General features: G+C 36.9%; 1 protein-coding gene across 2 annotated transcripts; it reads right to left on the reverse strand.

The window, feature by feature from the left end:
* Nucleotides 1–24,206, reverse strand: AP5Z1 (adaptor related protein complex 5 subunit zeta 1). Of its 2 annotated transcripts, XM_003761557.4 has the most exons (17): nucleotides 24,026–24,206; nucleotides 17,153–17,290; nucleotides 16,110–16,296; nucleotides 13,165–13,309; nucleotides 12,677–12,789; nucleotides 11,870–12,038; nucleotides 11,127–11,267; nucleotides 10,101–10,138; nucleotides 9,820–9,982; nucleotides 8,042–8,220; nucleotides 7,299–7,441; nucleotides 4,719–4,859; nucleotides 3,913–4,024; nucleotides 3,249–3,346; nucleotides 1,687–1,819; nucleotides 1,316–1,530; nucleotides 1–1,016 (listed from the first exon to the last, which is right to left on the reverse strand). In XM_003761557.4, exons 1-17 carry the CDS (start codon nucleotides 24,064–24,066, stop codon nucleotides 674–676), a joined length of 2,499 nt encoding a protein of 832 aa, XP_003761605.1. In that variant the 5' UTR covers nucleotides 24,067–24,206; the 3' UTR covers nucleotides 1–673. The 2 variants fall into 2 exon arrangements, with proteins under 2 accessions (XP_003761605.1, XP_031796883.1); XM_031941023.1 differs by lacking the exons at nucleotides 9,820–9,982; nucleotides 10,101–10,138 and having other exon boundaries at nucleotides 24,026–24,205.
* Nucleotides 24,207–25,249: the final 1,043 nt, after the last annotated feature.

Below are 25,249 nucleotides of genomic sequence, written 5' to 3' on the forward strand. Positions count from 1 at the left end.
TCATATTACCTCTTTTCCTTTATTCAGATGTTTCACTGATACCATATTTTGAATATCAATCCCTCCAAAAGGGAATATATTATCTTTGTTTATTGAAATCAAATATTCCATTAATGTAAATAGGATGGGGGAGAGGGAGGAATGTTAAATTTTATTCTTGGATGTTACCACCAGCAAGAAACTTGATTCTTCGTTCCTGTTAATATTGTACATCTTTTTATGTATTTATCTGACAAATAACAATACTAAATGGTGCAAATTTGTTTAAGAGTATTATATTAAAAGATTTAAGTGGAAAAATAGATATAATAAAATGCCTACTTTAATATGCTTAGAAAATAACTGCAAAGAAATCTGATTTTACTCAGGGAACAAAAAAAGTAAAACTACAATTTCATGTACCTAAAACCAAAAAGAGAAATCAGATTTCTCTATACACTTTCATTAGCTGGAGTACACTACCACGTTACTATTGTCTTGCCAAAGGAGTTGGGTACGTGTCTTCCTAGACATCTAAGTAGATCCACAATCCTTGATTCTAGGAAAATCCACCTCCAACCTCAGTGTGAGAATAGCACCTTTCCAATTATTTAAGTCCAAACCTGAGAGAGACCACAACATGGTCATGGATATCTATCTCCTTACATTCACACTTGTTACAATATTTAGGAGCTTAGCTAAATGCAAGCTGAGGGGGCTCTAAATCTGAGTCTTCCGGTGTGCACTGGGTCACATCAGCACCTCGCCCGGGCAGAAGGCCAGTCTCTTTCTCAACTAGCTGACTGACCATCCTCAGGGCCAGAGGCAAAGAGGTATTCGTGTCAAGGTGATAACGTGGGTTAGACACCTCTACAGATGGTGTCAGGACAAACTGAGCCACACTTGGCATTTTTAGTAAGTTCATCAACTCAGTAGCTCTAGTCAGGATAGTCTCCATGTCTTCCTCATTATCATACACAGAGGTCATAGCAGGATTCTCAGCAAAGGATCTCACCTTGGACAGGAACAAGAAAACCCTGAAAAAAATAGAGAGAATTGTAGTCTAAAAACTGAAAGGGACTTTAAACCTTTTCACTTTAGAGGGGAAAACTCAGGCCAAGAAAGACTGTACCTAAGATAATACAGTGACGGAGTCTGGCTTAGTCTATTTTTAATATCTATCCTAGGGACCAAATTGAGGAGATACACAAAGTTATTCATGGCATAGATCATTAGGATATAGAGCAAGGATCATGTAATTTTAGTAAAGAAGTTCTTTTGTGAGAAATGGATTTGTATAGTTAAAATTTCTTTTTCCTACTTCCTAATGATGTACCTGGGAATCAAATCCTGACTCCGAGAGACTAGTTTGGTCAGTGTGGTCATGAGAACTGTGATTACTCGTGGACAGCACTTAGGAAGCGTAGCAGAGGGGCGAAATTGGGTAATTTCAAACAGCAAGGCCTCCAGGGCTTCAAAGAATTTGTTGATCAGCTCCACAGTACACCTCCTGTCATAGAGTACAGACATGTATTCTCCAATTGCCCAAACCTTTAACCAAACACAGAAAGCCATTATGAGTAACCTTGATTCTAAGATACCCATCTGAATGGGTAGCTTAATTTTCTCAAAACAAACCACAGAATTTTATATAGCAAATAAAAAGTGATAAAGCAAAAATAAGCAGCAGCTAAGCATGCTCCTTACCACATTGGTGAATATGTTCTCTTTGCTGTGGATGTTGCTGATGGTTCCTGTGAACTCCAGTAGTTCCTTAGACAGTTCAACTACAAGAGAAGGATGTAGTTTACACAGAACCAGAAGCTGGGAACTCATTACCCTGCCAGAGGAGAGATGGTTATACAATCAACAGACATTTATATTAGAGTTAACATAAAATCATAGACTCTAGGGGCATTTGCTATGGACCAAAATGTAATTTTACATAACACAATACATAATTCAATATAATAGATCTGCCTCATTCCATTTTTTTCTTTGTTTTCAATTTTTGTATAGGTTTGCATAATAAATTTTTAAAAATGAAAGTAGACAAGGCAATACTCAATCTACAGAGTTATGGATTTCCCCCCCTACCCACTTAACTTAATCCATGAATATATGAAAATGCAAAGAACCACAAAGGAACTGTATAGTTTTGTAATTTTGAGAGGAGGAAGAAGATGGGAATGAAGCAGACTAACTCAAAACTCTGGGAAGGCTGTGATTCAAAATCCAAAACATAATTACAAATTAGATCTCTGAGTCCTCTGGGGCATTTTGCACATTTATATTCCAATACCTTGTTATCAAGCTGGGCTAGTCTTAGAGAATTTAAAAATAATTGTAGTCATCCAGATGCATATTAAACAAAGAATTGACAACCTATGAAGGCAAAAGTTGTTTCTATACTTCCAAACTTCATAGAATCCTCCACAGAGTAGCATTTAATTAGATTCGAGTGATGGAAGTTTCTTATGTGAAATGAGATAGCATCTATCTTGGCTTTTAAGTTAAGTACATGAATAAGTGGCGCTTCATGAAAAATTAACAAATTTGCCTTTCCAGATATCCGGATACCAGACTTTTCATACTATCACAATTTATATGAAAAGGACAGTGAGACCAGCTGATAGAAGAAACAGGTTTTTGCTAGTGTTAGAAAATAAAAAATTAGCTTGCTCTTTAAGGCAACAAGAAACTATTTTATGGTTTCTTGAAAAAAGGAAATAAATAACAAAATAAAAATATTCTTCATTAAAGTTAGACCAGAACTGCTTTGAAAGAAGAAAGATTGGTTAGGCTGTGGCCTGGTTGGTGCTTGCTGCAGTAGTGACTGAAGGGAAGACAAATCCAAGAAACATTTATTTAGGGAAAAAAAAAAAAAAAAAGGCTATGAAGATGGAGAATGAAATAATGCAAGTCACCATCAACAGGAATGGCTATATAAAGGGTTTGCAAAAACAAAAGGAGTAGGAAGCTACACAGAAACATTGAGGAATTGCTCTAAAGAGGGATAGTTGACATCTTCCAAAGAATAAGTTCTGTAAAAAAGGTCAAGAACAGGGCAGCTAGATGGCGCAGTGGATAGAGCACCAGCCCTAAAGTCAGGAGAACCTGAGTTCAAATGTGACTTCAGACACTTCCTAGCTATGTGAACCTGGGCAAGTCGGTTAACCCTAAAAAAGTCGAACAGAATCCTGAAGAAGGTAATTTAGAGTCTGGAAATTTTAAGGTAAGTAGATTAAAAAAAGGCAGGAGAAATATACCTGTGGACAGCAGCTTTAAACTGTGGAACATCAAAGAGTGAATCACTTCTTTCCAACAGTAGTACTACAAGCTGGTTTATTAGTATCCCATCTGCAAACTGAAGTTAAATATTGCCAAAATGAATGTCTCAATGAACTAAACATGGTACAGAATGCATGTGTTTTGTCCTTTAGTAGCTAAGTGTAAAGAAAAGCAGTTCCTGCCCCTAAAGAAAGAGATTACAATTTTTTATTAGATGAATGATTAATTAGATGATTAATAAGATGAATGAGTAGTGTTCCACAGAGACCCAAAGGACTGTGGTAGTTTAAAAAGTTTGCTTTCAGTTGGGATAATTGGGGAAGGCTTCACACATGAAATGACATTTCAGATGAGACCTGAAAAATAATTGGTATATATAGCCAAAAATTTTATTTCAGGTGAATAAAAATCAGGAACAAAAAGTATGTTTGGAAACTGCAAAATATGAGTAGGAAACCCAAATTTGTTAGACTATATAACATAGAGAAAGAGGGAGATTGAAACCATATTATAAAGAGGACACACCGGGATGAGAAATCCAGACAACTCATGTAATAAGTTACTGGAAGTTTCTAAGAAGGACAGTTAATATGACAGCTATAGAACTGAAGAGAAAAATAGTATCTGGAAGAAAATGCTTACCTCAGTCACCACAGTAAAGAAAAGCTGTATTAAAATAGGGACAATCTCTGCACACTGTACAACTCGTGAACAACTGGCCATGGGCTTCAATAGCTGATGGAGTGGAGTCAACCTAGGAGCAAGAATCAATATCAGACCTACAATAGTAGGTGAGTCATAATTAAAAACTGGCTCTATTCCAAACCACTGTTCCCCACAGACTTCCACTTAAAAAAGAATTAGGGGCAGCTAGGTGGCACAATGGAGTCAGGCTCAGGTGCTGGCCCTGGAATCGGGAGGACCCAAGTTCAAATCCAGCCTCAGACACTTGACATTTACTAGCTGTGTGACCCCGGCAAGTCATTTAACCTTGATTACTTGGCGTTTCCCTCCTCTCCTCCCCAAAGAAAAGTATATTCTTGAGAATAAAAGGGGCTGGTAGTATAATTTGTGAATTTTCCAGGTGACCTCAAAGGAGAAGTCAATTCTCTGGTTTCTGTAGGAGGTTTAGGGATTGGTAAATAAAAGAAAATTTAGATTAATAGTTGACAATATTTTTGGAACATCTTGTTTTTTTTCTCTTAGCGTAAAAAACAAATTAGGCAAGAGAAGATAAGACAGACTCAAGACATTTCAATCGAATTTCACTAGAGAAACCACCTTTTCTAGCGCCCCACCAATCTCTCCTCAGAGCCTGCAGCATGGGCAGAATTCTCTTCACAGATTTTCTCAAGCCCTTCATAAGGCAGTAGTGAGAAAGGCCCTAGCACCACTCCCATCCCATGAATTTTCTCACCACAGCAAACGAACCAGATAGCCAGTCTTACCCCTTGACAATTCCCCTGGCTTTTGTGCGCAGCAGGTACTGAAAGAGAGCCTGGTAGTGAGGGTCTCGGAAACCATCCAAGCAGCTAGTGGGCTTTAGAGTTGGATCCCAGAGAGGCTTCTCACTTGTAGGAGATGATGACCTAATCACCAAAACATCAAATCCCAGAAAAGAGGATAAAGTCTTAGGTCATGAGATCTTTCCTTGACAGAATTTTGGGAAGTCATTACTAGAACCTTCCTAAAAGGATGTCCCTTAGAGACTCGCTCACCATGGCTATAGGATCATATTATTCATCCTCCCTACAGCTCCCTGATCATTACCTGCTCTTTAAAACCTTGGTGCAATAGCTGAAATCAGATTGTTTTGTATCCTCAGATCCCTTGCCGAGTTCTAGTCCTATCATTGCTCATCTCTTCCCCATAACTTGACGCCATATAACTCCCCCTCTGTCCATCTCTCAGGAAGCTGCTGAGCCCCTGGAGAAGTCACATAGTGGTGCTGACTGGACCCTCTACAAAGTTATTTTATACAATTTCAACTGAGCTCTCCCACAGAGTAATCCTCTTATTATTGCCCTGATGTGTCCATCCCAAATCTTTTCTCCTTGAGCTTCCAACCCCACTGTTTCCCCAACCCAAACAAGTGATTCATCATGAGATTCTTTCCAGTTCTAACCTCATACCCTTTAACACATCCCCTCTACTTTGGCTCTCAGAGAGCTTTCTTTGAGGAAGAGAATGTGCATTCTGATCCTCACAACGGTCCTACTAGAGAGGTGCTGTTTTGGGGACCTAGGTAGGTCTCCATTTTGTAGTGTCTGAGGCTGAATTCACGCTTAGTCTTCCCAACACTAAGTATGGCGTTCCACCTACTCAGGCACCAGCTGCTCTCCACTGATCTCAAATCTCACTCACTTTTTAACTCCTTGCAATCTGATTCCTGACCTCATCACTCCTCAATGGCAACAGGCCTCATCAAAGCTACCAGTGATGACAGGATGATAGAATTAGACCTAGAACTAGTGATCTCATTTTTATAGATGAGGAAACTGATGATCCAGGGAAGTTAAATGACTTACCCAAAATCACAAAAGAAATACCAAAGAGGTGAGATTTCAATCCAGAATGTCTGAGTCCAGGGTCAGAAAGCTTTCCATTATTTGATGTTGCTTTGAAAACCCCAATAGCTTTTTATTGATTATTACATCCTCCTGGACCTCATCAACCTTTTAGTTATTCTTTTTACCTACTTTTGCTGAACCATCCTGTGTCTCTCACTCTTTGCAAGATGGTATTTTCTTGTCTCCATTTTGATTTTTCTTAACACCTTTGGGTTCAATTATCATCTCTAGCCAGGTGATTCTCAAATCGATTTTATCTTACCCCCATTTTTCTTCTAAGCACTAGTTTCCTATCACCAATCGATGCTGAGTATTTTGATGACCTATAATCATAAACATCATCTAATAGCATGTATATAACTTAAAGACTTACAAAGGATATTAATTACATCATCTCATTTGATTCTCACATCAATGCTACAAAGTAGGTGCGATCATTATCCCCATTTTACAGATTCAAAAATGATTGAGAAGTTCAGTGACTTCTCCAAGGTCACGCAGTTAATAAGTGTCTGGGGTTCCAAACACACTGTGTTCCAGCTGCCTAAAGTTAACAAGTCCAAAGTAGAATTCCATAGTTTTTTTCCTGTATTTTTTTGTATTGTAATTTTCCTATATTACCCTTTTTTCTGTCAAGGGTAATAGATCCTTGTAGTTATCCAGGCACACAGCTTTGGTGTAATGCTCAACTCTTCACCTTTGATACATGCAATCAGTCACCAAGTTTTGTTGAGTCAATCTCCATAATATGTAGGGTCTGTCACTTCTCTCTTCACACACATGAGACAGCCACCACAGATTGGGCCTCAATTACATGTTCCCTGAAACTATTACAATAGCCTCCCAATTGAGGTCTTTGCAACTAAGCTCTTACTATACTGACTCATCCTCCACACAGGTCTGACTATGTCACATTATCACCTCTAGGATATGGCTCTCTACTAAATAATAAAATGCAAAGTCTACAATTTGGCAATGAAAAAAACCTTTCATAATCAAACTTCAGTTTACCTTTTTTAGGAGGGTTTCATATTGCTCTCCCTGGTGCAGCTCCCATTTGCATTCCAACTATTGGTTGTTCTCTGTAACATAGTATTACTGCTTGCCTCCATGAATGTCCCTCCCCATCTCTGCCACTTAGAATCTCTGGAGATTCTAAGCCTCTGTTTTCTTTAAGTGGCCAGACTGCTACTTCCTAAAGCAACAAGAATCTCACATATTTAAGCAATAATAATCCATGAAATAAAGCAGGATTTCATTCAAAGAAACCCAAAGTCCAAGTCATAAAAGGCATGCTTTCTGGAATAGCACTAACAAGGGAAGGCAAGTCCATTTCCAAAGTCTAAGTTGCCCAAATGACATTTTTCTAGTCATCATTATTATGTGGCTAAAGTAAAGACAGGGAAGATTCACCTGACAGGATGTTCCTACAAAAAGGAAGTGGAGATCTGGACTCACCTAATATATAGGTCTAGGGCAGCAGTCAAGCATGGTAAATCAAGGAGGACATGGAGCATCTCAATGGCTGTACTAGCATCAATGAAAACAGGAAGTATATCCACAAATTCTGAGATTAGGGATGCACTGTTCCATGCCAAGAACTAGTAGAAAAAAACAAGACTAATTGAGAGTTTTAGCAGATGATGGACATTAACAGTTCTGGTTTCATCCGGAGAACTAAATTGTTATAATTTATACATATGGTGGTGCCTTGACATACCACTGATTGATTAGATGACTTTAGGTAAGCCACTAATCACTCAAACTATATCTAAAAAACTGGACTTCTAGCAATGAAATTGTCACTAAGGTGAAAAAAGCTCAGTGAAAATACACATAAGCTTGGATAAAAAAAGATTATGCAGGTGTTCTTCACTTTGTGAAATAACCACCAAAGAGTTATATAAATAATTTATATTTAAAATAAACTAAGAAGTTTTCTACTCAAATTATATTGTAAATCATTCGGTAAAATGAAAATATGTGGAATCTGAATCTGAATTATTTAAACCCGGGTTTACAGACATACATTCAGAATACTTTCCAATTCAAAACCATAGCATTTAAGAAGTCACCTAGAAAAGCTAATGAAGAATAAATAATAGTGCAACTTATACACTTGGTTTTAGCCCAAAACATTCCTGTTCTTTGCAGGACCTGCTTGATTTCAGCAAAAGGGGTATTAGAACACATGAACATACCTTAAAGAGATTTGGGAAGTTTGATTTGAAGACGCTAAGATTTCCATTGAAAAAGTGGATGTTTTCCCTGCAGAACTGGATGAATTCAAAGGCCAACATTGAATTATAGAATAACTCTGAAGGGATGTTGGTAAACAAATGCTGATAAACTGCTTCTGAATCAACTGCTGCTGCTTCACCTGGAAGAATGTATCAAGCCAAAGGGTGAATTTGGAGTCAATGATTTTAGATCAATGATTTTAGGCAAGTCACCGTACTCACTGTGACCCTTCAGCAAATCATTTTACTTTTCTGAGACTGAATTTGTGCATCTATATTAAGGTAAAAAGGCTGGACTGGGCAGTGTTTCAAGATTCCTTCCAGTTCTAATATCTTTACGATGCTATTATATGTACCATTTAGGGATGATCATGATGAACCAAAGTTAAAGAACAGATAAGCCTTAACTTATAGAATATTGGCCAGGAGAAAAGTACATAAAATGAAAGGGTTATAGAAAAAAGCAGTATCACTGTTAACATTTCTGAAATTAAGAAAGCCAATGTGCCATGCAAAGATGAATTTTCTTGTTAAAACTTAATAGACAAAGATTTCTGGCTTTGTGTATGTTTATGGAAATGAGTATCGAAAATTCCAGAAATCGTTTTTCACTCTGATAACACAGGTATTTCCAAATTCAGCTGTACAAATAGATGTAACTATATAGGATCTGCTACATGCAGCAGGTGAGAGCTGCATGTGTTAAATATTCCCCGTTCTTCACTGTAAAGCAGTTTCTGACCCAGTAGTTTGTAGGATGTTCATTTTGGTGATGATTTTTCTCTAGGTCTCACTTGCCTCATCCGTACCCCTTCCAGCTCTCAACTCTATAATTCTATACATAGAAAAATGCATCAGATAGAATGCAGCCTCAAAGACACAGAGAAGCCATGGCCCAGCCACTCTGGTGTTACTATGTATGCCATGTCCTCTCTCTACACATTTGTAGCAGCCATTTCCCAGGCGTGAAATGCAATGGATCCAGTGCATCCTCACTTCCACTTCTTGAAATTCCTAGTCTCCTAGAAGACCCACCTCATGATCAATCTGCTACAAGAAGCTTTTTCTGGTCTGTCCCTTCCCATGAACCACTTCACTAGCTAATACCTTCTTTTCCCCAAATCACTCTGTACCTATTTTGTATTTACTCATATAGGTATAAGAACTGTTTCAATTTTTTCCTTGTATGCTGATCACTTGGTACATATTAAACACTTAATAAATGCCTGATACATCAAGGAATGGAATGAGTCAGTCTTATGGGTAGGATAAGAACATAAACCAAGGTATATTCCCACCACATTCTCTATGGATCATTTCAGTGCCCTGGCCCTTGTCTGTTCAGTCATTCTCAATATAAACGAAGCAGCTAATCAAGTAGATAAAGACTCCAAGAAATGGAGCCAAAGCCAGTGAGATAGGGCTCAACACACTAAGCTTACACTAGGACTGACCAATCTGATCAAGAAAAAGATTATAAAGGAGTTTTTAATATATATTTTTAAAATGCCATAGCTATAAAAACTTTTTTTAATTGCTGCTTGATTCTTGTCTCAATCTATTATTTTAGGTTGTTCTAAGTATGCATTTGTGTCATAGCATCAGTGAAATTCATAATGGCAATTTTTCCTCGTGCCTACTTCAAAGGATACAGACATAAAGCTCTGAAAAACTATGGATTAACCATCCTGAGCAATGACCAACAAAATTAGGTTTAAAAAATGAGCAAGACATCTCACTGTGATTCAGGAAGAACTGGGCAACTGGCAACAATGCTCGAACATAAGTCAGATCTCCACAAAGCCGCCCGTGTAAGATCTTTAGACGAGAGAGAGTCCGGTAGATGAAGGAGGAATCCTGCCTACAGAGTAGATCCAATATAATCACAGCTTCAACCAGACACTGCATAAGAAGAGAGTACCCTCATCAGAGCAAAATGAGTAGGACTTTAATTGATCTTCCCTATCCACCTATCCTTATAGGTGGATATATCCTTATATATCCCTATAAGAATACTTACAGCTTTTTGCAACTCACAATCTGGTTTCTTCAGGGCTCCTGGTTAAAAGAACAAATTAAGTTCACTTACTTCCTACAAATCATTCATGGAAAATGAGAGTATTAACTGTTTAATAAATGAAGGAACTCAGTTCTCACTATACTAAATGATTAAAATATAAGAATTTATCCTAAATTTTTTAAACCTAAATATATAGTCTCTTATAGAGGCTGGAAGTTGAAAGTCATATGGTAAAGACAGGATATTATGGAATCTGGGGTCACACTTCACATAGGAGGTGTTCTAGAAAGAGTCAAGAGTAGGAACCAAGCAAAGACAGGCATCAAAATTCATCACAACTATGAAGACCCTCTTTGCCCCTTGGGATTTTTAACTTATTTTCTTTGAAAATCAAAACTTAAGCAGTTCAAAGTTGTCAATAAGTCAAGTAGAGTTCCTCTTCAACTCATTAACTCGTTATAAAAAAGCAGACATGTATGTCTGAATGTAATAAATGTATCTCTTTGAAGGTGTCTACATATCCTTGCTTAGAGGATTCTGAAATGGTAGGCATCTTAAGAACACTGGTTATGTTTATTTTCAATGCAGTGTTCTTTATGGGCCCCACATATAATAGAACCACTATAGCTACAAAGTGATTTAAAACATCCTTTGACCAACTTTAATGACATTCATAACTAAAAAAAATTTGCTTCCCATAATACTTGACTTACAGAGAATCATCAGATTTTTTTTTTCCTGAAGCAAGTGGGGTTAAGTGACTTGCTCAGGGTCACACAGCCAGGAAGTGTTACGTGTCTGAGGCCAGATTTGAACTTGGGTCCTCCTGACTTCGGTACTGGTGCACTATCCACTGAGCCACCTAGCTGCCCCAAGAATCATCAGATTTTAAACACAATTCAAAAGTATGAGTCCTAGGAAGCTCCTCTTGGTCAAAACTACAAGTTCCAAAGAAGTCACAAACTTTTATGTTTCATTAGAGATGATTTGTTTGAAAACACGAAAACCAGTGAAAACACAACTTACTCCGATTACTCTGCTCAATGAGTCTCTGGCAATATTCAAAGGCATTCTCTCGCAGGCGCTCCTTTGGGGGAAGCTGGCGACTAGAGGTAGAGGTAGCAGAGACCATAGACATAATAGAGCCCTCTAGCTCTGATTTATCATCTGTATGGGTGAGTGGGAGGGGGGGGGGGGGGGAGGGTGGAGAAGTGAGGGGGCCAGGAAGAGCATAGATGCCACAGCGTTAGTAATTGACTCCACTCACATCTTCAGCTAGGGAAATACAAACTGCCAATTTAAAGAGACAACATGAGGAAACTAATGAGACAAAAAGAAAAAAGATAACATTTCCAAGAGAATTCATTAACTGTAACAATCACCAAATACAAAAGAAGCTACCTCTGTATATCTCTTTAATTATTTCTGACATTTTTCATAAAACTTTGGTCCAACCATACAGTAGAGTTCAAGTTTTCTTCTAATCTTGGACCACTGAATCTAAATTTTCATCAAATCAAAGAATACAAAACATCTTCAATCAGTGTCTTTTATTAACCTGATTAAGAATACTTCATCAAGAACAGTTTATTGCTAATACTCTCCAGATCTCAAACATACTACTGTTTCATAAAATTTTCAGAAAGAGTACCAAATGTTAACCTAATGAGGACATCAATAATGCAAATTTTTATTTCTTTTATACTCTCATAGTAATGCTAGTCTTTCTTAAAGACATGCTCATCCTCAAGGGCTTCCAAAGTCAGTACCTGAATCTGGACTGTCTGTTTCACCATTCCCACTATAAAGCAGCCATTTACGCAACATGGAGAAGGCCTGCATGTTCAACCACTGATCTTCTGTGTAATGCTGGCCTACTGAAAGTACAGTGAAGAAGTCTGTGGCAATTGCACCATCTACCTCAGTGATGGGGCCAGGCTGTAGGATACAACAAGGAAAAGAGATGGGAAATTACAAAATCTCCCAAGCAGCTAACTTAAGTTAGTTTAAAGAGATTAAAAAAAAAAAAAAAATCCAAATAGCATCAGATTATATGCTAAGAGACATAAAAATACCTAAAAAGGCATAATCTTAGAAAGATATACAAGAGCAGGAATAATAGAATCTTCAGTTGTGCAAGGAATAAGTTTTGTTTCTGTCTCGTTGCTCATTCTTGCTACTGATGCAAACTCATTCCCTGTATTTTGGACATGCATCTTCTAGATATGGATATGAAAATTATTCCAGCTAGAATAATTATAACTGTCATTGGCCTTTAGGTTCAGAGAAAAAAAACAAAAACAAAAAACAACTGTGCTGTTTGTAGAGATTTAAAATACAATTAGTCTTTTATTTCTCTAGGTTACTGAGGCTCAGTGATAGAAGATACATCGGTTTTAGAACACTGGCAAGAAAAGATGACACAGCAATGTAATTTCTGTTTAAAAAATGAACTTGATAAAACAAAGCTATCCTAAGCATCGTGGGCTCAGGGATTCATAAACAGACACAAAGAAAAAAGTTCCTATAGTTATTTAATGATCAGAGATCTAACCTCTGTAAACACCATGGCCTACCTGTCTGGCCCAGGGATTAGAGAAGAAGCCTCCAGACGTTTGTGAAACTCCTTGTTGGATACTTGCATAACGAAGCCAGTCAATTAGTCTTTTGTTGAGGAGGTTTATCTGGTCTACCAGGTTTGGGGGCAGAGGGAGGAAAAGTAGAGGAAATATGTAAGTTATTATTCTAACATCCTAAATAGATTTATGGGCTAAACCAAAACCTGTTAAAATGGTTCTCAGAAAAAAACTACTTCAAACTGGCAATCAAATGATAATCAATCCTTTCTGAGTTTACACATCCTTCCCTTAAAATGGCACAAGCTGAAAAAGACTGGTAATACAATCTTTTGATACATAATGTACATCTTTTGGTGCTCTGTATGTATGTTTTTCCTTAAAATGATTCAAACGCACAATAGCTTTCTTCTTTTTCATCCTACAATAACTAGCAACAAAAAAAGTATTAAAGGAAAAGTGTCACGACACATAAAACCCATTTTTACCTTCCTTGAGGACTTTTGGTGAAAGGGTAATGACCTTTGACAAGACAGGCAGGAGGTATCTTAAGCTCTGTCCCTCAGGCTGTCGACTTTCAAGGATTTTTGTAACACGCAGCCCCACATCTCTGACCTCATCCCTTTTATTGCCCTTCAAATCAAACACAGATTAAAAGAAGATGTATTTCCCTGTCCTTGTGGCTTCAAACAAGTGCTATAACTTCCAATTTGTTCACAAAATGATAGATGATAAATCTATGTCCTTTGAGATTTTCTTGATGCACAATGAAGCATTATAAGTAAAAGGGCCATTGGGAGAAAAGGACCAACATATGAAAACCTGAAGACTACAAGGTTTACTTACCACAAAATAATTATAGTAATCCCAGCTGCACAAGGCAGGTAGGAAGATCACATTCTACTGTCCCAGATCTATCAATGAAATCAGTCTCATTCTTTTAATATGAAAGCTACCCCAAAGAAAAAACTACATATTAAAAAGAAATACAGTAGCAATTTGGTGCTATTATTTTGCTTTTGAAAACTCTAATTCTAAGTGGAATGAAGTCAAGAATAGGAGCTTTGGTTGCTCTAATAACATAAAATAGGAGTCTATTTGTTAAGTATTAAGGATACAGCTAACAGAAAAAATAAATGGTTTAATTCCAAAGAATACTCCAGAATAAGGTATTATAAATGCTACATATTTAGGGCCAAATAACTTTAAGAAGGGATTTAAGATACTATTAATTTTTTGATGCAGTTGAAAATAAGAGTCAAACGATTCCAATAGACTTGGGATGGAAAGTGCCATCCGCATCCAGAGAGAATTATGGAGACTGAAGGTGAATCAAAACATAATATTTTCACCTTTGTTGTTGTTTATTTGCTTTTTTTTTTTCATTTTCATGGCTTTTTCCCCTTTTTATCTGATTTTTCTTGTGTAGCATGATGAACATGGAAATATGTTTAGAAGAATCGCCTATGTTTAACCCATATTGGATTGCTTGCTGTTTGGGGGAAGCAGAAAGGAGGAGAGAAAAAATTTGTAACACAAGGTTTTGCAAAGATGAACCTTAAAAACTGTTTTTGCATGTATTTGAAAAAATAAAATACTATTTAAATAAATAAATCTGTTTTTAAAAATCCAAAACTTTAAAAGTTAATGCCAGAAAGATCAAATAACTTTTCTCTGAACCAATGCTTCAATAATTTTCCTCCAAAGCAAAAAACCAACAGAAATCTGTAAAGTAACATTCCAGAGCATCCACTCTGAAGACTTATGTCACTTCCCATCACCTGCCCATACAAGTTCTTAATCTGTAGGAATATCTGAAATTCAAAGATTTGGTAAGGCTATACTGAAGAAAATAGAAATATAAAACAGAAGGAAAAACTGGATGATTCTAAATTGGTGGGATAAATTTTTTTAAAAAAAGAATTACTAATACTGAATGAAGATAAACTGCTTTCCTTTTTGCCTGGCTATTTTTTACTCATAGCAATATAAAAAGAGCTCATTGAATAATAAAAGAACTTAAATGAAACAAAAAAAAAAATCTAAATTAACAGAGATTAAGTGCTAAGCTCCATAGAGGTAACAGTTAAAAAAAGAGAAAGCTCAGTGTTATAGTTTTGGGGATTTAAAAATTTTAATTATTGGAATGAACTATTTTTAAAAACAAATAAAATGGCTTTAAACCTGAAAAAGCAAATGATAAAATAACTAGTGAAGCACTCTATGCTGTAGCAGACACACATTTGTAGTTAGCCACAATTCAAACCTAGGTATTATAAAAACTAAGTCCTATGTACCATTCTAATTATATAATCTACGCCATGACTCTTCAGGGCCAGTTTACCAAGTGATTTGAAACTCGCTTAAGTAAAGGCAAGTAGAGAAGAAGACTGAGTAGTCCACATAGCTCAAAAGAGAATTTAGTATGGAAAGTGAGTTCCAAATGGAGTCTTCCATCACTTTCACACTGGAAAGCTAGGTAATACCTCCCGTTTCCCTGATGAGAGTTAATGTCAGTCTTTCTCAGACATTACTAACCTCTGGCGCCATCTGCTGTAACAACAGTTTTCTTCTAATAGGTGTTTGAACAATATCCAAAATTTCCCAAGAGTCTAAAGGACACAAAAAGTAACCTATTCTCTCCGTCTCCCCCCCAACCCCCCAAAACCACATTTATAGCTCATCGATGTAGAATAAATAGCAATGAATGTTAGAGGTATTAGACTTATTCCAGGAGGCAAAGTCATTTGTAAGGCTCACTGAAACTAACAGTTCATGTATGGGAAAAGGTGTTAAAGGGACAGGATGAATCACCTTTTAACTTTAAATTACTCCATAAAATCAAAGTTTAAAAATTTCCTTCTAAGTATAAAGAAAGTCCAGGTCATATTATCATAATTAAATAGCTTAGGTTATTATACATAGGAATCTCTGAAGAATTCACTTTAAATTACTGTAAAAGTTTATTTAAATATCTAAATTTCAATATATACTCATTAGATACAAAAACTGTTTTTAAATGGACCCACAAAAAACATAAGTATGATTATATGATAGAAAGAGCAACATTTAAATAAAAATTGCCCCACTATTGATTACTACTAACGTTAAGCAATTTCTAGTTTAGAAAAATCTACAGAACTAACCTTGCTAATTTATGGGGGGTGTCATACTTCAAATGTGTCATAGTACAACAGCATTTATTTTCCTTCCTTGCTTCCTTAAGGGATACTTCAAAAGCTATACAGACAATGTTATTTAATTAAATACTTATTTCATAGACATGGAAGGAGTAAGAGATTACATGACTAATGGCATAGGCAGGGAAGAGAATCTAACTTTCCATCTTTTGCTCTAAAATAAACAAAAACAAAAACAACTAGTAAAAGGGATCAGACACATAAAGAAAAATAGCAATATGAGTTCAAGTTACCTGAGCCAACAGAACTGATGAGATCAAGCTTAATAGCTTTGTATTTTGGATGCTGTCAAAAAGCAATGTCAAATTTTCAGAAGGTGATATTTCTCTCACAATGGCAGCACAGAGTACCTGAACCTGTTCAGGACACTTTGGGAAATATAATGTTGACAGCAATAGATCCACAAATTTCTTTTCAAGCCTGTAAAAATATAACCATGTCAAATTGAAACTAATATGCTTACACCTTCTATTTCAGAGAATTCATTTACTAACCTACCTCATAAACCAAGACTGATTATGACCCCCCCAAGACATTATCTTTATATAGCTTTCACATATTCAGGATTCTTGATTACTCATTACAAACATTAGTTTGGGTAAAGAAATAAGGCACTTTTGGGGAGAAGAAATAAATCACTAAAAAAAAAGGACCAGACTAATTTGTTGCCCAGAAACCCAAATGTTCTTCAACGGTGAAATGGGGTATATCACCTACCTTATAGGATTGTTCTAAGGATCAAATGAGATACCTGTAAAAAGTACTTGGCAAAGTGCCTGGAACAGAGTGCCACTATATAAATGCATATTCCCTTTCCTTTCTCTTGTACCAAAAAAAAAAAAAAAAAAAAAAAGTTTTACTTCAAATTTTAAAGTTGATCATTATTTTGTTTTTGTCTCCAGTGTAAAATGACTCCAACTATTTAGTGTACAAGAAATTACCCCTGTTGTAAGGAATCTTGAGAACTATTTTAGGGATTTTAGTTGACCACAAGTTTACTATAAGTTAACTGTGAAGTGGTTTCTAAAAAGTGAATATAATCTTAGACTGTATCAATATAAATAACAGTATTTTAGTGATAGAAATATGTACAAATCAGAGGAATACAAGAGCCATCTTCAACTATTAGAAGAAATGATTTGTTCAATGCTGTTCCAGAGAACTCAAAGGAAAAGGAAAGAAAAATGTTTTAAGGATGGTATAATTTCTGTGAGATCAATAAATGCTTTATACATTACTGGGTGAGGTAGAGTGAACATTGCCTATTTTCACTCACTTCCTAGAATATTTTGTGGCCGAGACAATGAGGTAAAGTCTTTGCAAACAGTCAGTGGTTTCATTTCCTAAGTCTTCCTTTTGAAGGAGTCCTGTTATTCGCGAACAAAATTTTTTTAGTTCCTCATCCTGAATCTCCCTAAAAAAAAAGATGGTAAAGTATTAGGAATTCAATCAAGTAATACAAAACTGTTGACTTGAATAGCTACAATATAACTTTCTAATAAAACAGTCAAATACATTTATGATGAAATCATTGTTTCCCAAATAAAACATGGAAACCATTGCTGAACACACAATAATATACTTAATCAAATAAATTAGTCAAATCAAATCAAATACTTAGTCAAATAAATACTTAAACTGATTGATTTGAATCACCTTTTCTACATGGCCCATTTATCAAACTTCATACTACATATTTTGACAGGGGAACCATTATTTAACTTTTATTAAGAGATACCTACAAGTTAACTCCTCATTAATTCAGATCATACTTATTTATAAGTTTATGTTAATTCAGACAGTATAATGAATTTAAAAAATGAAAAACTTCTTTCTCCACACATTTTTAAGATAACAATTAAAAGTAAAACAAATTCTAAGATTAGTCACCCTTTTCTCAAATGCAGAAAATTCTTTTCAAGGATGCAAAGATTCTTTAAATTTGCTTTCTATTTCTGGATTTGCTTATTAAATTTAAGGTAGAACCAATGTGAATTTTATTCTTTATAACATTATTTCATTTAAAAGTAGAAGCATGTTGGTATGCTAAAAAAAAAAAAAAAAAAAAAAAGCTTTAAAAAGTAAAAAAAACAAAAACAGGGAATTTCCAATTAGCTATAATTTGGTAGTACATGATTTAAAGCTGGAAGGTACATTCACATTTATCTAATAAGCTCACTTAGAGTTCCCTATTGTGCACCCCCCATCTTACTGTTGAGCCAGAAAGATAACATTTTTTTTCTAAGTTAATACAAATAGAAAAATCAGTAATTAAAAAAAAAAAAGTTTTTTGGGGTCATATATATATAAGTCATTCCTAGAACATACATGTAAAAGTAAAGGAAACAGGGGCAGCTAGGTAATACAGTGGATAGAGCACTAGTCCTGAAGTCAAGAGGATCCAAGTTCAAATCTGGCCTCAAACACTTAACACTTCCTAGCTGTGTGACCCTGGGTCACTTAACCCCAATTATCTTAGCAAAATAAATAAATAAACAGACAGACAGATAGATAGATAGATAGATAAATAGATAGATAGATAGATAGATAGATAGATAGATAGGATGAATGAATGAATAGATAGGTAGGTAAATAAATAAATGAATGAATGTATAAACAAACAAATAAATAAATGGAAAGGAGGAAACATAATGAACTTAGTTCTTAAATAGAAGAGACAAGAACTGGTATAGAAAGTATTTGTGAGTCAACCATTACTATAGGAGTCCAAGTTCATTTTAGATCCAATTCTTTATTTGGACAGGAAAATTCTCACTTTATTGTTCAGTTTTAGAAAAGGAAAATAAAGTGGTGGTTAATTAGGAGAAAAAAGAAGTAAAACAAATTAAACAATAAATATTCCACAGAAATCCTTATAGACTTTCTTTTAATTTTAATTTTTTGTTTTTTCTGAACTTAACAAATATCAAATATGAGCATTTCCACATGTAGAGAAGTATTGAAAAATTGTACATGAAACCACAAATCTCTTATATAAAGCCTGCATCTTTAAAAAAAAAACATAATAATACAATATCAGAAGTTCAGAAATATACATCACAAATTTTAAAAAGACCCAATTCCCCTACCCACCATCATCTTTTTCACCTTTTCCTAAAAAGTTCAATAAACTTTCATGTCTGGTTAAGGAAAACAAATGAGCAAGGTAAAATTACAGCAAAACTACAATAAAAAGAATAATCAGAATTATGCACAATTAAAAGCTATCACAACTAAGAACACAAAAGAATTAGAGAAATGTCTTCAAAAACATAAAATACACAAACTATTGAAAGACCAGATAGAGATCTTAAATGAACAATCTCAGAAAAAGGAAAAAGACCTATGAAATATACATCCATACACACACATATGTCAAAAACCCTAAAACTATAGATACAGAAGGACCTTTTCTAAATATAAAAAAATAATCTATTTAAAACCAAAAGCAAACATTATATGCAATGAAGAAATTAATAGAACCTTTTCCAGTAAATACAGAAGTGAAATAAGGATGCCCACTCTCTTTATTATTTGATATAGTATTGCAAGTGTTGTGATAGCACTAAGACAAGAGAATGGAATAAAGATGGGTATATAAGAGATAAAACTATCCCTGTTTGCTGTTATGATTTAATTGGAAAACCCTAGGGAATCAGCAAAAATATTAAGAGACAATAGCTTCAGCAAAGTTGCACGCTACAAAATAAACCCTCAAAAATCAATCTTTTTATACCTACCTATCTACCTACACACACACACACACACACACATACACCCTCCAAAACATAAGAAGAAATAACAGAAAGAAAAATTCCATTCCAAAGAACTACAAAATGCATTAAATATCTAGAGTTCAATCTCCTAAAGCATGCAAGACTTATATAGATTCAATTACAAAACATACCTAAAATAAAGAATAACCTAAATAGCTAGAAGCATATTCAGTGCTCATGGCTAATGGCCATACAAATATAATGAAGTTAATTTACATTTTTAATGCTATACCAATCAAATTGCCAAGAGAAAATGTCATATAATGGCATGATGTGTCAGTTTATTTGGTATATAGTATGCTAATAAACATTTATCAGATACCTAATATATGTCAGGCTCCTCTATACTAGACAGACAAATATGAAAAATGACATTCCCTGCTCTTGAGTTTACAGTTAATGGGGGAAAGACAACACATGTTAAAAAAAAAAAAAAGCTGAAAAGGAAGTGGGGGCAGTCTGGAGAGGTAAATAAATGGATGTGGGAAACATGGTGGAAAAGTCAAAGTAGTTTTAAAGTGGTGCAGCCAAGTGAAAATGCTTTTTCTGTAAATCAGAACTGCTTTAGAAAGTAATTCAGAACTATGTATATAAAAAGATTAAAATGTGCACAGCCAGGCACATATCCCAAGGAGGTTATTTATATAAGAAAAAAAGGGCCCCATATACAACATTTATAACAGTTCTTTTTGTTATAGCAAAAAATTTTGGGGGAAAAAATCAATGCCCACTGATTGGAAAATGGATAAATAAATTATTATATATCAATATAATGGGGTATTATAAAAAACCATAAACATGATAAATGCAGAAAAGCATGGGATTTGATACCAAATAAGTAAGCAGACACAAGAAAAAAATATTCAAAATGACTAAAACTAAAAAATGGAAAAGACATCCACAAAACATTGAATGAATATTGCAAAATTACAAAGAATAAGCATGGCTTCAAAAAAGAGCTATGACAAGACATTCCTACTTCCACTCCTTTGCAGAAGTCCACAAGTGTGATTAACAAAGCATTTCTTTACAACCAGCAGGATGATTTCAGAGAGGTCTGGAGAAAATTATATGAACTGATGCTGAGTGAAATGAGCAGAACCAGGAGATCACTGTACACAGCAACAGGAAGACATATGAAGATCAATTCTGATGGTCATGGCTCTCTTCAACAATAAGATGATTCAAACCAGTTCCAGAGATTCAATGATGAAGAGAGCCATCTACACCCAGAGAGAGGATTGTGGGAACTGAGTGGTTCACCACATAGCATTCTCACTCTTTCTGATGTTTGCTTGCATTTTGTTTTCTTTCCGTTTTTTTTTTTTTCTTTCTTCTTTCTTGATCTGATTTTTTTTTTTGTGTGTGTAGCAAGATAACTTTATAAATAAATATGTAAACATATTTTGGATTTAACATATTTAACATGTATTGGAATACCTGCCATCTAGGGGAGGGGGAAGGGGGAAAAAGAAGATAATTTGGAACAGAAGGCTTTACAAGAGTCAATGTTGAAAAATTAATTTAAAAAAATTTTTTAAATAAAAAGCTTTAATTTTTTTTAAAAAAGCATTTCTTTTCAGACTTTTAAAATATATTTTTGAGTTTTGCTGATCTTTTTCTCATTTTTAAAAAATATTATTATACATAATGACTTCATGGGAGAGGAAAGGGAAAATTTTGCTCACGTTAAAGAGAGATTTTTCAACCATTCATTCATTCATTCATTCATGTACAGGATTCAGGGAAAAAAAATGGAGGGACATTTCTCTAGATAAAGACATCTGAACTGAGTGAGGTTCCTCATGAGCCAGTGTTAGAATAAATTTTATAATTTTTATAAACGATACGAAAGAAGTACAATGTGAAATCTAGTGGAGAGATAATAGGAAGTTCTTCCAATGCTAGGACAAAAAATGAAGGGAAATCTCTTGAGGCCATGAAAGTGAGAAACTTGTACCTTAAGCTTTAATGTAAACAATTATAAATTCATCTTACAATAAGGATGAAGTAGCATATTTAGGCAAAAAGAATTCTAATTATATTCATGATAGTTCACAGCCTCAGTTAACATGCAGAAAGATTTAGGAGTAGACTACTGTCTATAATCCAATATAAAGACAAAGCTCAAGTAAAGCTGAACATATGAATATAGGCCCCAAACCATCATTTTATCGCCCTCTTCTGCTTTCTCTCCCATCTCCTTCATTCCCCTACTTAACTACCCATGTAACACTGCAATTCTGGTCAAAAGGCATGAAAGAAAATCTAACCCAAATAGTCATCATCATCATGAAAAAGCTATAAGGATTCTTTCTAGTCCTGAAAGAAGAAGGTTGAGATTACAAAATCCTTCAAGTTCAGTTTTAGAGGATATCTTTAAGAACTATTAACAAGCAAGTACCATTTTATATAGCAGATAGGGTATCCTTCCCTTTGCATTCTTTATATAATAGATGAAATTTTCAACCCTTATCTTACAATTAAGGCCATACGACATCAATGGTACTGAAGCTACGAATACACTGACTACGAGGATTTATCCTTCGACTCATACATGGTACCAACTCAAGACTTAACCCCTGGACAACTACGACTACTAGAGGTTGACAATCGAGTAGTTCTTCCGATAGAACTTCCAATTCGAATGTTAATTTCATCAGAGGATGTACTCCTCGCATGAGCAGTACCTTCTCTAGGACTAAAAGCAGATGCCGTCCCTGGACAATTAAATCAAGCCACTCTAACCTCCACTCGCCCTGGAGTTTATTTTGGTCAATGTTCAGAGATTTGTGGCTCTAACCACAGCTTCATGCCTATTGTACTAGAAATGTCGACCCTAAAATATATTGAAAACTGGTCACATATAATGCAAACATCTTTGAGAAACCAACATAGTACTTAAGTATTAGCGGAGTTTAACAATTCCTCAAAGCTATGCCTCAATTAGAAACATCAGCATGATTTCACGTTGCCGGCCTAACCATCATTAACATTTTCTGCTCGTTCCAACTACAACTCATCGGTATTGAAATAATCTATATTTATCCTCCAGAAGAAATCCTCAAACTCCCAGAAATTCCGTTCCCCTGAGAAAAAAAATGAACGAAAATCTATTTGCCCCTTTCATCTGCCCTACTATTATAGGCATCTCTGCCCTACCATTATCATAATTTTCCCTTGTCTTATTTTCACAACGCCTAAACGTCGACTCCCCAGTCGAATCCAAATCCTACAAATCTGACTTATCCGACTCATTACCAAACAAATAATAACAATACATAATAATCTGGGTCGGACATGAGCCCTTATACTTATAACCTATCCTATTTATTGCTACCGCAAACTATCTAGGTCTCCTCCCTTACTCATTCACCCCAACAACACAGCTCTCCATAAATATTAGCATAGCTATCCCCCTCTGAATAGGCACTGTGGTTTTAGGCTTCCAATATAAACCAAAAGCTTCACTTGCCCACTTCCTACCTCAAGGAACTCCAACACCTCTTGTTCAGGCAGTACCTTAGTACTACCTGAAAATATTGTCCTTCCATTCAAACTCTTTATTAGGTGATGTAGGTCAGGAATTAACTATTTTCTTGTCAGGGATCCCTTAGGCGGTTTGGTGAAGTCCACAGACCCGTTCTCAGAATAAGGCTCTTAAATGTATAAAATGCAAAGAACTACCAAGGAAATAATAATGTTGAAAGGCAGTTGAATAAATCAAAGAACTATAATAGGATCTGGTGTGTGACCGGGAACTAGTTAAGTCCCTGAACCTCTCCGGGTTCACAAACCCAGAAGCCCCGATAAATCACATATCTGCATTCGCGGAGGGCATCTTTCTGCATCATGTGTCTCCACATTGCTATTAGAAGAGGGGGGGGGGGTCCCTCCCTTTTCCACAACATTTTACATTTTTTACACCCTAGCTTAGACCACCCATTTTCTAGTAGCTTTTGAGGACTTCTTTACACTTTGGAGTAAAACAGAAACAGAACTAACAATTCACAACATCAGAAATGAAGGGCTTTTCCACACTAAAACAAAGGCAATAACCCAAGACTTACTGGGCTAATGTCACGCCCAGTAAGCTTTGTGCCCCTAGCTCTATGCGAGACCTGGATTCCGGCCGATTCTGGGTTGATTTCCCGCGTTTCCGAGTAAAGGGTTTAGCTTCAATCGATCGGAATTGGTCCCTTGGCTTTAAAGGGTGGGCTGAGGACGTTACGTTAGGGGCGGCGCCTGGGCCCCGCCCCTTTCCCCCTCCCGCCTACGAGACGCCGGGCGGGTTCCGGGGCAGGGCCCAGTGCCCCAAGCGCAGCCCCGGGGCCCAGCCCCCAGCCCCAGACGGCGCTGCCCTCTCGCCGCACCTGGCTTGAAGGAGCAAACTCTCGGTTCCCGCCGAGAACATCCCGCCGCCAGCAGCCGGAGTCTACTGGCCTCCCAGACGCCCAGCGGAAGAGCCGCCGAAGTCCCAGGAACCGCTTCCGTAGGAAGAGGAAAGCCTTGTGACCACCATGGGCGTGCAGAAGAGAGGAGGGGAGGAGCCCCTTTGTACTAGGGCCGGGTCTGGCTAGTTGCGCGTGCGCATGCGCGCCTGAGCGGCGTTAGCGCCGCGCGACCCACTGCTTGCTGGGGGCGCGGCCCGGGGCCTTCTGTCCTGTCCTGTGCCGCTTCCCCAGGGTCATTGCCCGGCCGGAATCATTAGAAAAAAACGCATGGTCGTCCACAACTTCCGGGGACGCCGGAAAATCCAGCCCTCGCAGGCGGTTCTGCCCCGGCCTTGCTCCCCCGCCCCCCCGGACGCCCCAGTCCCTCGGACTCGCGTTGAGCGCGCTCAGCCGCCTCCCTTCGTCCTCCGCTCAGCTGTCAGATTAATCTTCCCAAACCTTCTGCTCAGGCACCTTCTATTCGGTGTATCCCAGCGGCTCCCCGGCTCTCTCAGACTGGGCCTGGTCTCCAAAGCCCTGGGGCCTCCCACCTTTCAGTCTTCTTCGCCTGCCCCTCCCCCCTCCTACTCTGAGCCAGTGACGCTGCCCCCTTTGCTTTTCTTCATCCGGGGCACCCCCTCTCCCATTTCGGTGGGTCTAAACTGGTTACATTCTGAGTGCGTGGGACTCTCCATCTCCGCCTCCTGGCTTCAAGTCTCAGCTAGTCTGGCTTTCCTTTAAAAAAACTGGAGAGGTTTGCGTTCAGGGAAGCAAAGGAAGAGGTTCTGCTCCCCCCGATTCCCGGTGGTCAGGGAGCTAAATGAAGAGGTTAGGGGTTAGGTCCCCAAGGATCCTGCCCAGGGCAGGGACTTGTGGGAACCCCTTCTTGCAGCACAGAGGTCCTAAAGGAATGTGCCAACCCAAAAGCTAGACTGGCAAAAAGAAGTTTATTCTTGGCATTGCGAAGTCAGCCTTTGCTATGTATGAATAGAAAGACTGAATTCCTCGGGAGCAAGGTCCTGACAAGAAGTAGTTTCCAGCAGAGAAATCCCAACAGAGAGGTATAAAGTCTTGTTAGGGAAATAGGTGAGGGGGTAATGCTGAAAGAGAATGTCATTCCAGGGGGCAGAGGGTTGCTGCTAGGCAAAGAGAGAGGTTCCTTGG

This window comes from Sarcophilus harrisii, chromosome 1 (assembly GCF_902635505.1).
Source record: "Sarcophilus harrisii chromosome 1, mSarHar1.11, whole genome shotgun sequence".
Taxonomy (NCBI): Eukaryota; Metazoa; Chordata; class Mammalia; order Dasyuromorphia; family Dasyuridae; genus Sarcophilus; species Sarcophilus harrisii.

What these genes read in the sequence shown, in the direction of transcription:
- AP5Z1 (XM_003761557.4), bottom strand. Translation starts at nt 24,066, where the DNA reads ATGTTCTCGGCGGGAACCGAGAGTTTGCTCCTTCAAGCCAG. An exon ending in GCCACAAAATATTCTAGGAA is followed by an intron (nt 16,297 to 17,152) that starts GTGAGTGAAAAT and finishes ATATTTTTACAG; the next exon opens with GCTTGAAAAGAAATTTGTGG. An exon ending in ACCAAAAGTCCTCAAGGAAG is followed by an intron (nt 12,790 to 13,164) that starts GTAAAAATGGGT and finishes CAAACCTGGTAG; the next exon opens with ACCAGATAAACCTCCTCAAC.